This window comes from Arachis hypogaea, chromosome 11 (assembly GCF_003086295.3).
Source record: "Arachis hypogaea cultivar Tifrunner chromosome 11, arahy.Tifrunner.gnm2.J5K5, whole genome shotgun sequence".
In the NCBI taxonomy this organism is placed as follows: domain Eukaryota; kingdom Viridiplantae; phylum Streptophyta; class Magnoliopsida; order Fabales; family Fabaceae; genus Arachis; species Arachis hypogaea.
Window position 1 is genome coordinate 2066839 of NC_092046.1, and position 16559 is coordinate 2083397.

At 27.6% G+C, this 16559-nt stretch overlaps 2 protein-coding genes across 3 annotated transcripts; both read right to left on the reverse strand.

Moving 5' to 3' along the window:
- Window positions 1–337: 337 nt before the first annotated feature.
- LOC112719815 (cysteine-rich receptor-like protein kinase 2) lies at window positions 338–9200 on the reverse strand. Of its 2 annotated transcripts, none has more exons than XM_025770526.3 (8): window positions 8701–9200; window positions 5043–5452; window positions 4216–4350; window positions 3923–4050; window positions 3606–3819; window positions 2251–2482; window positions 1673–1823; window positions 338–806 (listed from the first exon to the last, which is right to left on the reverse strand). In XM_025770526.3, exons 1-8 carry the CDS (start codon window positions 9090–9092, stop codon window positions 474–476), a joined length of 1995 nt encoding a protein of 664 aa, XP_025626311.1. In that variant the 5' UTR covers window positions 9093–9200; the 3' UTR covers window positions 338–473. The 2 variants fall into 2 exon arrangements, with proteins under 2 accessions (XP_025626311.1, XP_025626312.1); XM_025770527.3 differs by having other exon boundaries at window positions 4216–4347; window positions 8701–9196.
- Window positions 9201–14097: 4897 nt separating this feature from the next.
- On the reverse strand, window positions 14098–15758 carry LOC112719820 (psbQ-like protein 3, chloroplastic). Its single transcript, XM_025770532.3, has 2 exons — window positions 14983–15758; window positions 14098–14369 (listed from the first exon to the last, which is right to left on the reverse strand). The coding sequence occupies exons 1-2, from the start codon at window positions 15445–15447 to the stop codon at window positions 14274–14276; spliced, it is 561 nt and encodes a 186-aa protein (XP_025626317.1). The 5' UTR covers window positions 15448–15758; the 3' UTR covers window positions 14098–14273.
- Window positions 15759–16559: the final 801 nt, after the last annotated feature.

Consider the following 16559-nt stretch of genomic DNA (forward strand, 5'->3'; position numbering starts at 1 on the left):
ATGATAATCAAATATATCAAGTGATAAAGACAGATATACCATATATAATAAATGTACACAAATATATATAATCTGTTTAATTGTTAAGATACTAATAGAAAGACAAAAATATAGATATATTTGTCATTAAAAATTAATTTTATCTCGATTGTTATTAATGATAAAAATGATGAAGGTCCAAAATAAAATGTAAAAAATTTTAAAAAATACAAAATTGTATTAAAAATCTAAATCTCAAATCTAATATTTGTGCCTTAACTCTTTATTTTTTATAAGACATTAAATAGGTATATTTTATATATTTTTAAAATTTATATATCATTAATATATCATACTATGAACAAAACAAACACTATATAACATATCAGTATTTATTACTTAATATTTTAATGTACAATCCTAAGAACACTAAAGAAAGAAATTAAAAACCTTCATCCTTTTTCTTCTTTTGACACATGCATATATTCAGTTATTCAACGAGCAGATAGTACTGAAGTGGAAACTGTAGCTTTGGATGCAGACACAGATGATGAAGCAGTTGAAGTAGATGTGTCATGTTGAGACCTAACATTACTAGAATGAACAAAGACAGGCATAGTAGGTCTCATCATATTCTCCATCAATAAGTTCTTACTCTTGAGTAAGAGAACCACCTCGGACATTGTTGGTCTTGTGGAAGGTGATGCTTGAGTGCACAACAAAGCAATTTCTATGATTCTCTTTACTTCTTCTGAACTATAGTCTTCAGGGTCCAATGTGGGGTCCACTAGCTCCAAGTGCATGTCTTTCTCATACAGTTTCCATGCCTGTTCAGTAATTATTGTTACAACCAAAGTTATAATAGTTACAGTAAATGTTGCTTTTGTCCCTTAGCGTTCGATGGAGAGATAGAGACGGAAAGACTGTGAGACTGAGAGACAGAGACTAAGAGACAGAGATTGGAATAAATCTCAATATTCTATTTGGTACAAAATAGGAGACAGAAATTGAAACAAGAATGAAACTCTAATTTAATTTGTATAAAGGATAAAATTAGAATTAATTAATTAAAATGAGGGTATTTTAGGTATAAAATGTTATTAAAGTTTCGGTCTCTATCTCTAAAAATTTTAGTCCCCTGTGTTCTTACTTTTTGGAGGTACTGAAATATTGAAATTTTGAAGACAGAGACAGAAATTTTAGTACCAGTCTCTGAACCAACAAACATGATACTGAATCTCAGTCTCTCAATCTCTATCTCAGTACCTCAAAACAAATGCTACCATTAAAAATTTTTAATTGCTGTCTAACTATTTAAATAATTAGCCTACATGATTTTTATAAAAGGTGATTTGCTAATGTATTATAGACTATTTAAACTAATAATAGTAACTGTTTAGACTAATTACTTAAATAATAAAAAATTTATTATGAAAGAGTGCTTTAAATTGTTTAGAAAATTTTTAGAATTGTTTGATTTGTAAAAAAATTTTTATTTTTATTTTTAACAATTTATTTTAGTTTTAGCTGTTTAAAAAAATTTGTAAACAAATGAAGTTGTTTTAATTTTTTTAGTTTTATTTTTCTTTTTCTACAAAGTCTTAGAAAAAAAAAACTAACAATTATTTTTTTTTTTCACAAATCAAATAATCCTTAATATCCAAGTTGGGTTTAATTCTTTGAAATTGCATACCCTTTGAAGGAGAAATTCACCGTCGGCATCATCTCTCAATTCACTACTCTTTTGACCACTTATAATTTCCAGGACCACAACACCATAGCTATAAGCATCAGCTTTCTCTGATAATTGACCATGAATTGCATATTCAGGTGCTGTATATCCTCTGTCAATTAATTACACAATTTTATATATAATTGATAAATGAATATATCTTATCACACTAAAAAATAAATGTCTTTGAAATTAGGTTTAATTATTCTGTCGATTTCTATATTTTTTTTATTGAATCTTTATATTATATCAGATTTTGTAATTAAGTTCCTGTCGTAACAAAAAATGTTGAATTAACGGAATATTCTATTAAACAAAATGAATATACCTATCACTTGACTGAATATTCTGTATAATTTAACAAAATATTCCATTAATTTCAACGTTTTTGTCATTGTAGGGTCTTAGGAACTTAATTGAGAAGAAAAAAAAATGTAGAAACCTAATTAAAAATTCGATAAAATTATAGAGACCGACAGAATAATTAAACCTTGAAATTATTTGTGTGGTTATTGCATTTGTTTTGAGTTTTGACTTACAAAGTTCCTGCAAATTTTGTGCTAAGGTGAGATTTGTCCTCAGGTAGAAGCCTTGCTAAACCAAAATCAGCAATTCTAGGTTGAAGATCATCATCCAATAGTATGTTGCTAGTTTTTATATCTCTGTGTATGATACAAACATGGAAATCCTCATGTAGATATGCAAGACCTCTTGCTGTGCCTACAATTATATCATACCTTTGTTTCCAATTCAGATTACCCTTCTTCTCACCTAATTTTAAAAAATAAATAAATAAATGGTCAATAAAAAGGAAAACTATAAAGGCATATTAGTTTGAGCTTGTTATGTGAGCCTTATAATACATATTTCTTTTTTTATGTATAATGATCAAAATTTAAAAACAACAAAAAAAAAATGTTAGATAAATAATATTATGAGAAACTCATAATCTGTTACTTTTTTTGTTTTTTTTTTTTTCACAGTATCTTTCAACTTGACAGGTCAAAGACTAATTTGCCATAGTTCTGAGCTCTATTTAAGAGTTTATCGCTGGCCAATGGGTTGTTGCTAGGGCTGGAAATGAGCCGAGCTGAGCCGAGCTAGACCAAGCTCAAGCTCGTCTCACCAAAATTGAGCTTAGCTCACGGCTTGACTCATTAACAATCGAGTCTATTTCTTAATCTCAAGCTCGGCTCACCAAAAGCTCACGAGCTGACTCAAACTCACGAGCTGGCTCAAATAATAGAAACATAAATACATAATCTATAATTTTATATCAATAAATTATAACTTATATATTTTAAAAAAATATTTGAAAAGAACAATTATTGGTTATCTATCAATAAATATAATTTTTTTATTTATGTCTTACATCAAAATTATATGTAATAAATAAATATAAAATTTTAAATAATTAAGATCATTAATATATATAATTATATATTACTATTTCATATGTATATATATAATATTAAAAGTATAGACTAGATGCATATAGGATATGTGTATTAATAATTATATATATAATCGAGTCAGCTCACGAGCTAATGAGCCGAGCTTATCCAAGCTCAAACTCGGCTCATTTAATTTATGAGCTCAATTTCAGGCTCAAGCTTGACTCACCAGCTCACGAGCTTAGCTTATCGAGCTATTAACGAGCCGAGCTCGAGCTGGCTTGACTCACTTCCAGCCCTAGTTGCTGCATGCATAAGGCGGGATTCAAACCCTCAACACTTACTTAAGCGGGCTAGTGAGTTAATCAATAAACCAATATGATTTGGTTATAATCTGTTACTTATTTGTATATAATTAATTATCTATAATTATTAAAATTAATTATTTATGCAACATTTTAGTTAAGAAAATACTTAGATTGAAAAAAGAAATAAGTTACCAAATAAATATCTGTCAAGGCTGCTATTTGCCATGTACTCATAAACAAGGATTCTTTCTGGGCCCTTACTACAACATCCAAGAAGTCTAACCAGATTCCTATGGTGAACATTACTTATAAGCTTCACTTCACTTTCAAAACTTTCATCAATTTTTCTTGATTGCCCTAAAGCCAATTTCTTCACAGCAACTATTTTTCCATTTTTCAGAGTACCCTGCAAACATAAATTTAAATTATTATAATAATGACCTCTACATACCATAAACATAATAATTACTCAAAAGATCATACTTAAAAAACACATGGTTATTAATTACCTTGTATACATCTCCAAAACCTCCTTCTCCTAGTTTATTTTCATCACTAAAATTTTTTGTTGCACTTTTTAAATCTTTATACCTATAAGTAACTGGGCCTTTCAACTCAGTTGCTCCCAATATGTCACCTGATAAAAAAAAACATGTAAATAATTTTGAATCTCTTAAATAAATGAATTATTCTACATGCATAATTTATATTTTCCAAACATTAAATGATGTGGCATTGTATTTTTTTTTTAGTAAGAACCATCAAAATATATTATTAGACTTCACAATAATTAGTGCCTCACCTCTAGGACCTCTTGTTGGTAATTTCTTGTTTCTTCTAAGCCACACAAACAATGCAAAGAGAATCATAAAAAGTACTACACCTCCAATAACACCACCAATAATAGCCCCTTTGTTGTTGCTTGAATTTCCTCCTTCTAAGAAAAAAGGGGAAAAAATAATTATATATATAATTTTGCATTGACCTCATTTCCAAGTAATTAATATAACATCAAGAAAAAAAACAAATTTTCACCACTACTAAATAAGTAAATATTTAATAAATAACTCATTTTCATACATTTGCCTTATTAGTTCCAAGAAATCTAGTATTTTAGATGCATAATGGTTTGTAAATATACATTTATGCATACAAAGAAAATTTAAAAGAAGAGTAAAATGATAAAATTATCTACCAAAAATCACTAAAAAAATATATTTCTAAACAACTTAAAAGCAACTACTAAATAATTATGTATACATAGTGATTTAGTTGTCAATTTTCGATAGTTTAAAGAAAAATTGTTCATAGAAGAACTAAAACTTTTTTAATATAATTTTGTTGCGACCGAAATCTTTCAAGGACAATTTTGTAATTTTACTAAAAATTATGATTCTATGGGTTATGCTAGGTAACCAATGATTTTCTTGAACAACATGAATAACGGGTTTTAAAATTGTCTCAATTCAAGTAAAACACACTACACTCCAAATTATTCACCTAAATCTTAATATTAGAATAACCATCCGCATACCTAGTGAATTGAACATCCGATATATTCATTGTTCACATTGTTTAATATTTTCATTATTTACCTATATTTTTCCTAATTCTATAATGTATATATACCTTGTTGTTTCAAATATGGTGTGACATCAACAACTTTGTTATCAGCAAAGAATGGTGTCATAGAATATCTCATAAAACAACCAGCATCGTATGCTCTACCATCTGTATTAGGAAGACAACTTTGAATGTTGGTTACGCCAACATTCAAGCATTCCGAACAACCTCCCTCAGACACGGATTGAGCACATTGTGCGACGGCATAGATTGCGCCGCCGCCGCCGCCACCGGCTACTTGTGTCTTGGTAGCTGCAAAGTAACCGGGAATTCTTGGTGTTGCTGTTTGCAAATCTTGTAGCACTTTTTGTGCAACTCCATTGAAAGCATTTGATCCTCCACTTGCAGTTTTGTTACCACAAATCATGCTGTTACCCGGTAGAGTTGTTTGGTTGAAGAATTCATTGCTTTCGTACCTAAATACATTAAAAGAAGAATTATTATTTTGATCATAAAATATTTAAGTGTGATGTTGGAAATTCCAATTATGAAAAATGTAAACTAATTTTATATTTATTAAAAATGAACTTAATTTTGATACATTATGAATTTAATATAATTTTGTATATACATCCAGTTACATAATAATATTATGTTAGCAAAAGTAACTATCTTTTATACTAACGATGCATGCGATTTGACAACTGTATAAAAATTTTACCTGAGAATTGAACTGAACCAAACGGTTTAATCCGTTGGCAATAAATCGATCAAAGAACTAGAAAAATGGGTTAAAAACCAGTTAACTGGTGTAGTTTTTTAATGATTAATTAATTTAAAATAATAATAAAAAATATATTTTTTTAAAAAAATTATATATTTTATATATAAAAATATTATTTTATTATATTTAGTTCAATTTCAATTAAATTTCGATTGAATGTTTAAATCTATAACTTGACTAGTTTATGATCGATTTAATTTTCAAAATTTTATATTTTAATAAAATATGAGTAATAAAGTAGTGTGTTTATCTGTTAAATTACTCGCACGTGATAAGATTGAAATTATAATTTTAAATTATTTTATTAAAATTAATTTAAATTATAAAAATTTAATTAATAAATAAATAATTTGATGTAGATTGTTCGTGTTTTTTTAAATATAGTATTAAATGTATTAACTCAAATGTAGCTATTAAGTGTGTAAAAATTATGTTTGAATTATGAATTCTCTAAATAAAATTATTCCGTTTAAAATATTTAAATTATTATTTCAATCATAAATTACAATTATGATTTAAATTTTTTTTGATATAATATTACATTTTTTTCTCTACTTTACTATTAATATATTGATATTGCAAGTCTAAATTACAGTATTTTACTGAATCTTGACTGAAAAAGAAAATAGTTACGTGTTTCTATCATTTACTTTATTTAATACATCATGTGTTAACACTAACGGTATTTTTTAAAAAAATATATTGATAATAATAGATATAATATAATTACAAATATAACATAAATAAATAAAATATATAAATAAATGCAAAACCAATATGTTTACCAATATCTTTGTTAAATTTTATAAATTAGAGAATAAATTATGTATTCGGTTGTTTGGTGACCATATAGATGATCAAGTAATTGGATTGTAAATTGATCTCATAATGTACATCTTATTTTTTTTTCATTTTTGAATGAAAGCGAGAATTAAAAGAATAAATAGTAATACATAAAAAAAAATTTGCACCACAACACATAATTATTACCAAAAGAAATATTTATATTATTAAAATTTTACATATTACAAATCATGAAGATCAATCATAATGTACTGGTCATTTTTTTTCTATTTTTGACCCGTGTAATAACCCGTGCTATTACACTTGTGTTATTATTTTATAGTATAAAATAATTTTATACTATTAGTATATTATTAAAAATTAGATATATTATTAGGAAAAAAATATGTTAATCACTTATGAAAAGAGTAGTTGCAAAATAATTTATCAAAAAAAACTCATATTTCGTATGTATTGATAAGGATAAATATTGCCATGAAAAAAAATTTTAAATTTTTTTTTAGGTAGAAAACTCTTGTCTCCCACCACAGTTTCACTTTCCCTCCTCCTTTAATTTCTTTCTATAATTGTTCCAAACTCTGCCTCACTCTGTCTCTCATTCCATTTTATTATATCTAATCATATAAAAGTAAGTTATTAATCATATTCCTATATACTACTATTTTTTGTCAACGCATTTGGATAACCAATGGCAACAAAGTCTGAACTTGCACATATAAATTTATTTATGCGCCATCAACATAGACAAATATAATTAATAATATATTGTTGGACGATATATACTGTATAGACGGCTATAAAATATAGAATAATGTATTATGTATTAGGTTTAATTACTCTGTTGGTCTCTATAGTTTTGCGAAATTTTCAATTAGGTTCTTATACTTTTTTTTCTTTTAGTTGAGTCTTTGCACCAAATTTTTTTTTAATTGGATCCCTATACTTTTTTTTTTCCTTTTATTTAGGTCCTATACCAATTTTTTTTTAATTGGGTCCCTATAAAATTAAGCTAATTACTACTAAGAAAGATTTAATTGAAAAAAAAATTTAGTATAAGGATTCAATTAAAAAAAAAATAGTATATGAACCTAATTAAAAATTTTATAAAACTATAGAGACCAACGGAATAATTAAACCTATGTATTATTATGTTGGTAACGTGTATAAAGCATGACATAAAAATATTGATAATGGTATCTCATCAAATTCCTAATGATACGATAGGAATAACATGCAAGTTGCACACAGAATCCATTAAATCAACTATATATTATCTTATTTCGTTATCCTCTAACATGTTATACTAAAAATTAGTATAATATTATATGAGAAATTTCAAAAAAAAAAAAAAAATTCAACTAAAAAAATAATCATGCATTATTATATCATCGCCTGTTAATGATTCATTTCTGAAACATTTTTTTCTTCTTTCTTAATATTTAGACATTAATACACTGGTTATACATTTTATTATTACCATTAGTTTTAGGTCTAATTATTCTATTAATTCATATAATTTTATTAAATTTTTAATTAGATCCTTATATTTTTATTTTTATTTGAGTTTTTATACTACTTTTGATTTTATAATTATATATTTTTAGTATAAAAATATTAGAGTTAACTGAATATTTTTTTTATAAATTAAAAGTATTTATAATTAAAAATTTAATTAGATCTTTGATCGCATATTTTTAGGAGAAATATGTTGTTAATTTTAATATTTTTGACATAAAAAATACCTAATACCTAATTACAAAATTAAAAGCAGTATAGAGATCCCATTAAAAAAAATATAGAAACTTAATTCCAAATTCGATAAAATTATAGAGACAAACAGAATAATTAAACATTAATTTTAATTTTATAAGTAAAATATTACTTCCTTTGTAAATTCTAAATTTGATGAAAAATTAGAAGAAAAATAAAAGAAGAAAATGCATAATATTTCAAGAGTTTTGTGATGTTGACAAACAAAAAAAAAAAGGAACAAAAATAATTGGACTGTAACTGTAGTAAACTCATATATACGGTGTGGACAAAAGAAAAAGTTGTGAAAATCTAAATTTTCTTACTCTAGACGTCATTAAAGAATTTATTTTGTAACATATAGTTGATGGAGTTTGTATGAATTACCTGATGAAACATCCATCATATATCACCCGGGCACCATTAGCTCCGGCGGAGCAATTGCGAATTTGGGCGGCCGCGACAGAGAAACACGTGGCACAATCAGCCTTTGATAAGTAGTCCCTGCATTGAAACATGCCGTAGACAGGATCCGCTCCTACGGCATGGTGTGATGTACCAAAATCCATACTCTTACTTTGATTTCTAAGATCTCTCAAAGTTGAGTTTAGGTTTTGGTTGAAATTTGACAAGTTGGTTGCGTTGTATTGGCTGCAACCTTTGTTGAGCAAAAGGGTTTGGGGGTCTCCTAATGCTCCATGGAAATGGAATGAAGTCCACCATGACCATAATATGATTAAGGTCAAGGCCAAGAGTTTGAGTGGTTTATTAAACATCATCAAGATGATGAGAAAAAAATTATTGATGGTTTTGGTTATAGAAGTTGGGATATTATTATCTATGGGTTTGGTTGGGTGTTATGCATGTATATGTGAACGTAGAGAGATCTCATTAATGATGTATGGACTATATATATAGATATTTTATGGAAAAGTACGAGGAACCAATGAAATATTTGTACAATGTGTACAATGGAGATTTAAGGAGTATTAGAGATATAACTATTAGTGTTACCTTTTTTCATCCGCTGAAATTTTTGGGATGAGTGGTATATGATATGGTATTAGAGTGTTAGATCCGAAAAGGCAAGAGTTTGAAAGTCAAGAGTTCGATCTTTGGTGAACTCCAAAATCAGTTTAAACTTTTGGGAAGATGTTTATTATCTCTAGTACTCGGATGATTATTCTAGATAGTATGGAGGATGTTCATTTTGTAACTCAATAGCCTATTGTACACATTGTACAAATAGTTCATTGTCTTCCTAGCGAGACTCATATTTTATATACTAAAATAGATAACACCTTTTAAGTATTCTGAAAAATTTTCTTAGTTTCATACAGAGTGTTCTAATTAAGTTCATATGTTTCAAACAATTTTTTAAATAATAAATTTTAGAAAAATAATTTTAATTATGTGATCATACTCAATTTAATATTTGTATAAAATTCTTTTATATTAATAGTATATGAAATTAAATTCGTAATATTTAAATTATTTGTATCTTATATATGTTGACAATAGCAATCGTATTTTTATTGTAATTCGTATTTTTATGTAGAATTGTAGAAATCACTTTGCAAAGAACAAATCCTCTTCTTCCTTGAAGGATTTAAAAATTTCAATGAATCGACAATATTATATACAGTGGTCATGTTAAGGATTTAAACTCTGTCCACTTGTTTAAGTGGACTAATAAACTAATTACTAGGCCAATAAAAAAGATTATATTAATTCAGTATAATGAAAAGTTTAGAATCCAAAAAAGAAAGCTGAAATCGTGGGTAGGCAGGTCCACACGCACCATGACATCAAAGGAATTGAAGGTCAACAGAGCATGACAACAATGCAAAGACAAGAACATAAAAGATGATGAATGGCATGGCCCTGCAACTTGCAATTAATAAGTCTTGGTCTTCAACTAAGTTCTAGTTGCAGGCATAATGCTCCATGTTCCATAGAGATCTTTTAGATTGTTTTTAGAAAAGAGATTGAGATTAAAAGACAGTGATTGAGAGACAAAAATTAAGATATTGAGATTAAATTAAATATTTGTATTGTGTTTGATATAAAATATATTGTACTAAATTATGTTTAAATATTATGTTTATTGTTTAGTTTAAGATAAATATAAAAATTGAGTAGTAGATTTAGAATTTAAAAAATTAAATGAGAATATTTTAGAAAAAATATTATTAAAATTTCAGAAATTTAAATCTCTTGTATCCTTATTTTTTGAAAGAGAAATGTTATTTGTACACTAAAATCAGCTATTAATGTATTTGTGTATAAATATATGTGTGGTTTAATTTATTTTCAATGCGTATTTGTATTTTAACATGTATTTTATAATGGTAGCTAATTTTGATGGCTGATTTTAGTGTACACGTAGCATAACCCTTTTTAAAAATACTCAAGGATTAAAATTTTGTATCTCGACTGAAACTCATGTTTGAAATTTATCTAACCACCAAACACAATATTTTTTTTTTTGTTAATTTTACAACTCACAAAACTCCCAAAGAGAAATTTGAGAGCTTACAACAGTTGCAGACGTCCCTAACAATTCCAACAACTTTAAAACTAACATGACATATCATAACAATATATCAAGACAACATCAAAAGATAAAAAAAAAATATAGCGTACCGACATATTATCTGCCAACTTATTGTCAACAATAATTAGTTATTATATTTTAAATACATATATAAAGAGACACATCTAGAAAATATATTTATAAAGACACTTCTATTAAACACAGTCATAAAAAAGACATTTTTATTAGACACATTCACAAAGACACTTCCATTAAATACAGTTATAAATAAGAGTTGGCAGAAGTTGATAAAAATGTTGTTGGCAGGATTGATAGATAAAATAACAAAAAACACCACCAACTTTCAGTCTATATAGCATTCATCACTTTGGTCACATTTCTACACTTAACACTCCCTTTCACTTCAAGATCATCAAATTTCCACATATTTTCCAAAAACCATATGATGAACATGGTTTGTTGAAGTGCGTGGCCCATAACCAAAAGAATAGGGACATGACCCGCTTGACAACTCCTCATTTATAATACCAACCTTCTCAATCCAATTAGACCTAATATTGTCCTCTACTCAGTTCCAATCTTAGTTCTAATATTTAAAAATAAACACTACCTTATTATTATAACAGAGTCCATATTCCAGATTAATTGGTTATTTATTTCAACTTCAATTCCTATATGATGCAAAGACAAAAGAAGATAAAAGATGATGAATGCATTGCCCTTGCAACTTGCCATTAATTAAGTCTTGGTCTTCCACTAAGTTCCAAATGCAGAAATATAATGCTCCATGTTTCCACAGCTGTTAGAATTTGTGGTAGCAGGGTGACTTATTTACTCGGTAACTAACTCAGATTAATTAGTTATTTATTTCAACTTCAATTCTTATATAATACTAGAAAAAAAAGAGGTGAAAGTATATTTTTTATTCTTAAAAATTGTTAAAAATTTTAAATATATCTCTAAGTTTTATTTTGTTTAAATTTTGTCTAAAAAATTTTCGATTTGTATCAAATATATCTTTGATAGATAAATTTTCAAAAGGTTTAAAAACGATTGTTGAAACGGTCTTAAATTTCTTTAGAAGTTAGCTACAAGAGATATATTTAATGTAATTTAAAATTTTTTTACATAAAATTAAAATAAAATAAAGCTTATGAGTTTTTAAAATTAACAAATTTTAAGAAAAAAAATATATTTAATCTCAAAATAAGTCAACTTCTATAATAGGAATAAAGTCAACTATAAATGTTTATTCCTGAGATAATTATATTTCATAGGGTTTTTTATTTAAATGAAATTTTTTTATTTGTATTAAAAATAAATTATTTATATTTATGTGTACTTTTTTCAATTACGTTGTCATAGACTGCGAAATTAAACAGAAAATCATATATCACATGTATTTACTGTGAAATTAAAAAAGAAAAATAATTAGCAGATTATAGAAGAAACGTAATAAATTAAATTCTAGAAATTTCTAATGAAATAAAATACAATAAAATCTGTATTTTCAATGACATACTATTAATATTTCCTGAAAAGAATCTGACGAATAGGATATAAAACTTAAGTATTACTAAAGAAAAAACAATATTTAAGTTTCGTTCAGGTAAAGTCTATTTACACAAACCATGACATCAACGACTTCAAGGTCAACGGTTAAGACAGAATCGAATCAATGCAAAGGAAAAAATAAACTAAGACCTAAATAAAAAAGTCGCCATCTAATTCTCAATAGAATTTATAATATTGTTGGATTTTGGTTTGGCCATGACCCATGAATTAAGCTAGTACAAAATTTCATTTAACACTGTTAGAAGGAAAATTAATTATTCTGTGAAAAAATAAAAAAACAAAAAAACAAAAAATTAAGCTATTGCCAAGCCATGCCTTTTTGAAGATCAAATACTAACACAATTCAACTAAAGCTCAAACAGATTCTATGCTCTTTTCTTTTATGTTCCTATTATTATTTGAACATCAAATTCAGACACAGAATGCTACACTCTTTGAACATAGACTATACAATATAATGAATATATCCATCCCACATATACATGTATATCCATATGATATATTGGGAGGGTTTGAGTTAAGCTTTTGAAAAGAAAAAGTTTTAAGAGTAAAATAGACAAAAAATAACTTTGAAATGTGATTGATTTAGGTATAATGTATCAAAATGAGACTTGGAGGTGAGAAATTTACAAGTAAATACTAGGGGTGTGCATGGCCTGGCCCGGCCCGAAGATCTGGCCCGGCTCCGAACATTTTAGAGGCTATTTTGGTGTGATTTCACTAGGTCTAGGGTTGGGTAAGAGTCTCAAAAATAGACCCGGTCATTATTTCGGGTCGGGTCCGGGCCATGGCTCGGGTCACCCGAAATTGACCCGGTGACCCGGTCATCATACACAATTAATATTTTGTGTTATTAGTGATGGATAATGACTATTCTTATGTGGAATTTAAGTATTGTAAACCTTAATATTTTGTGTTATTAGTTATTATAAGACTATAAGTTAATGTTTTATGTTTAAAATGTATAAAATTTTAAACTAATGCATAATATTGTGTTATTTATATTAATTTAAAATTTGGTATTATTAGACAATATTAGTATTGATTATGGTTATGCTTTAATTTTAGAGAAGAGTTGGTTCTTGTTATATTTTTCTAAGTGAATTTTACCATGTCAAATAATGGTTGGAGTCTTGAAAATTTGAATATTTTCACATGCTAACTTTTTTTTTTTTACCAAAGATAGGAGACTCGAACCCGCAACCTCTTAATTGAGTATGGAAAGACTATGTCATTTGAGCTATTACTCATTGGCACATGCTAACTTATAAGAAGGTATCAATGTAATGTAATGTTAACGGTCCGGTTTTCACCCGGTATAATCGTGACCCGAAAGTGTATAGATTTCATCGGGTCTAGGACCGGGTTCGGGTCTAATAAATAAGCCCGATATATATATTTCGGGTCGAGTCTGGGTCACATCAAACCCAGATTCACCCGACCCATGCACATCCCTAGTAAATACAATCATTCAACTGTCCATTACAAATATTCAGACATATTTAGGTAACCAATAGATATATTAATCAAAACCTCAATTATCACAGCCATTACCTTTTCTGATATATTTAGATTCATCTATACCAAAATTGACATTACTGATATCTGTATTCTTCCCTTTTTATGGCTTCTAATCATACTGAAACCCATGATTCTGATGATATCACATTCTATTCAAATTTCAACAATCATAGCTAACTTTACATGATCAAAACCAATAACGCCTTAATATTTAAGAGGATCCTGTTTTGTTTAGCTAGATTTGAGTCCATTTTTTTGACTACTTTATATCTTAGAACAATCAATCTACCATTATCCTAGGATATCATCATATTCTGGATAGAATGTCATTCACAGCCACCACAATGTTCTCGTAACGCCGCCAAATTTCCGGTATATCTTTATCCCTTGCTGCATAATCCAGCTGCATTAACGATCAACATACACTAATAACAGTCAATTGATAAACAATTACACAACAAAAGGGTATGTTCGGTTCAGGATAAAAATCAGGTAGAAATTTCACGAATGAGTTTGATTTGTAAAATTTCCACCTGAGTTTTACTCTCGACGAAATATACCCTTAATGAAAAAGTTCTCCAACAAAATTTTCAAGCAAGCTCATCAGAAATCCAGCTTAAAGATCACCTCAGATTTGTCAAATTGATCCTAACAAGGCATTTGCCATTGTTCTAAATCTTGAATACATAATGCACAAGTCAATTCCCCAAATAAAAAAGGCAACATCTAGTAGATGGGTCATAATTTTTCTTTCAAAAATATCAATTTGACATTCTAATCAAAATAAAATTCTCTGTTCTGACCCATGTATATGAAAGATGAATCTGTAAAATCTACTATGCATTAAGCAGTTAGTTGAAGGGGCTCAGACCACTTTAGGTAGTGTAATTCAATTTTTAAAGAAAGTTATATTAAAAGACCACTAGGTAATGAATGCATATACAAGCATTCATTCATGATAGCTATGAAACTGAAAATACACCTTAAAGAATTTGCCTAATCTCAGCATGACTTACTCTAGTAACATTGTTGAATAGAGTAGTGTAGAGCTTCCTCAATGGTGGCCTCTCAATTCCAGGCTTGTTTTGTATGATGGTGTATATATCCTTTTTCAAAAGTGCTGAGCTCATTCTCAATTCCTTCTGTGCTGCTTTCCATGACTCTAACTCCAAAAGATCCTTAACTTGTAACAAATTCTGTGCATGCCCTCTAACACCACTCTCAGCTTCTTCAATTGTTTGATCAGGTGCCACAAACTTGAACTCAAACGCGCTTGTGCTTTGTGTCCTCAGAATCAATGATGCTACAGATAAAAAAACACCAACCCTTTTGCTCATTTTCAATGAGAGATCATCCTTGTTGGGATTTTGATAGGAATAAGGTTTGTTCACTTTGTTGACACAGCATGATGATGTGAATGGTGGAAAGTATAATTGTGTTGTCATGTTTGGTTTCAATATGAATGTTCTCATAAACTCCATTGTTTGTTTTTCAGGGCAATTACCAAAAGAAGAAGGAGAAATATGGAGTCGACCCAAAACAAATTAAAGGTAAAGTTGGATACTTTTTTGGAAGAGAAGTTTGAAAATCTACAAGAGATTACTAGAATATGAAAATCAACAAGAAAGTAAGAGAAATTAGAGCGAGAAATTAGAGAGTTGAAGCTTATAAGCTAGAGTAAAAGAAGACTCATCATCTTACCCTTATCTGCTAAAGATGACACGCTAGGAATGAGTGAAGGCCAAACTTGTGTGAAGTTCAGGTCACTTTTGTTACAACAAAAACGACAAAAGCTTATGGAGTCAGCATAGGTGTTGCTTATATTTCATTATCCAAAAGAACTTTGATTTAATTGATCGTTACTTGTTAGCATAATTTTTTTTATTATTATTAAAAAGATACTATAGTTTTCTCAAAACTTAAAACTACATATATAAAAATGATATAGAATTAGATAATGTTGCAAAACACTTTAAAAATAAAAATGTATATTAAGGTCACTGGTCTGTATGAGAAGTACACATTACTTTCTCTTAATTTTAAAAATAAAAATGTGTGGTTTAATGGACTACTACTGTATTACAGACGCACCGGATAGATGTATCAAATTCTATTACTCTCCGAATTTCGAGTTTTAGAACATTGGGAGCTCGTGATTATGTACTGCAGTAGGCTTTTGATGTTTTGTAATGAATAAATTTATAATTTCAGATAAAAAAAAATATATATGGGAAATGTTTTTGCTTTTGGAAAGTGACAGTGGTATAGGCGTATAGCTCATGCAATAGCTTTGGACTTGCCGTTAAGTAAAACGGGGAACATTTAGTACTTATTTGGATACTGTTAAAGTTGATAAAAAAAATTTTTAATAATTTTTTGTGTGTATTTAATAAATTTTTAATAGTAAAAATAAAATTATAAAAACACTAAAAAATATATTTTTTTTAAAAAAATATTATTCATATAATAAATAAATTAAAAATTTTTTATATTATTATATCCAAACATAATTAATAAATAAATTTTTTTTTTACATGAAATACCCAAATATAAAATTACTTTTATTTTTTTATAAAATTTAAAAAAAAAATTC

What these genes read in the sequence shown, in the direction of transcription:
- LOC112719820 (XM_025770532.3), bottom strand. Translation starts at nt 15,447, where the DNA reads ATGGAGTTTATGAGAACATTCATATTGAAACCAAACATGACAACACAA. An exon ending in TATTCAACAATGTTACTAGA is followed by an intron (nt 14,370 to 14,982) that starts GTAAGTCATGCT and finishes TCGTTAATGCAG; the next exon opens with CTGGATTATGCAGCAAGGGA.
- LOC112719815 (XM_025770526.3), bottom strand. Translation starts at nt 9,092, where the DNA reads ATGATGTTTAATAAACCACTCAAACTCTTGGCCTTGACCTTAATCATA. An exon ending in ACCATATTTGAAACAACAAG is followed by an intron (nt 4,351 to 5,042) that starts GTATATATACAT and finishes CTTTTTTCTTAG; the next exon opens with AAGGAGGAAATTCAAGCAAC. An exon ending in ACCAACAAGAGGTCCTAGAG is followed by an intron (nt 4,051 to 4,215) that starts GTGAGGCACTAA and finishes TTTTTTTATCAG; the next exon opens with GTGACATATTGGGAGCAACT.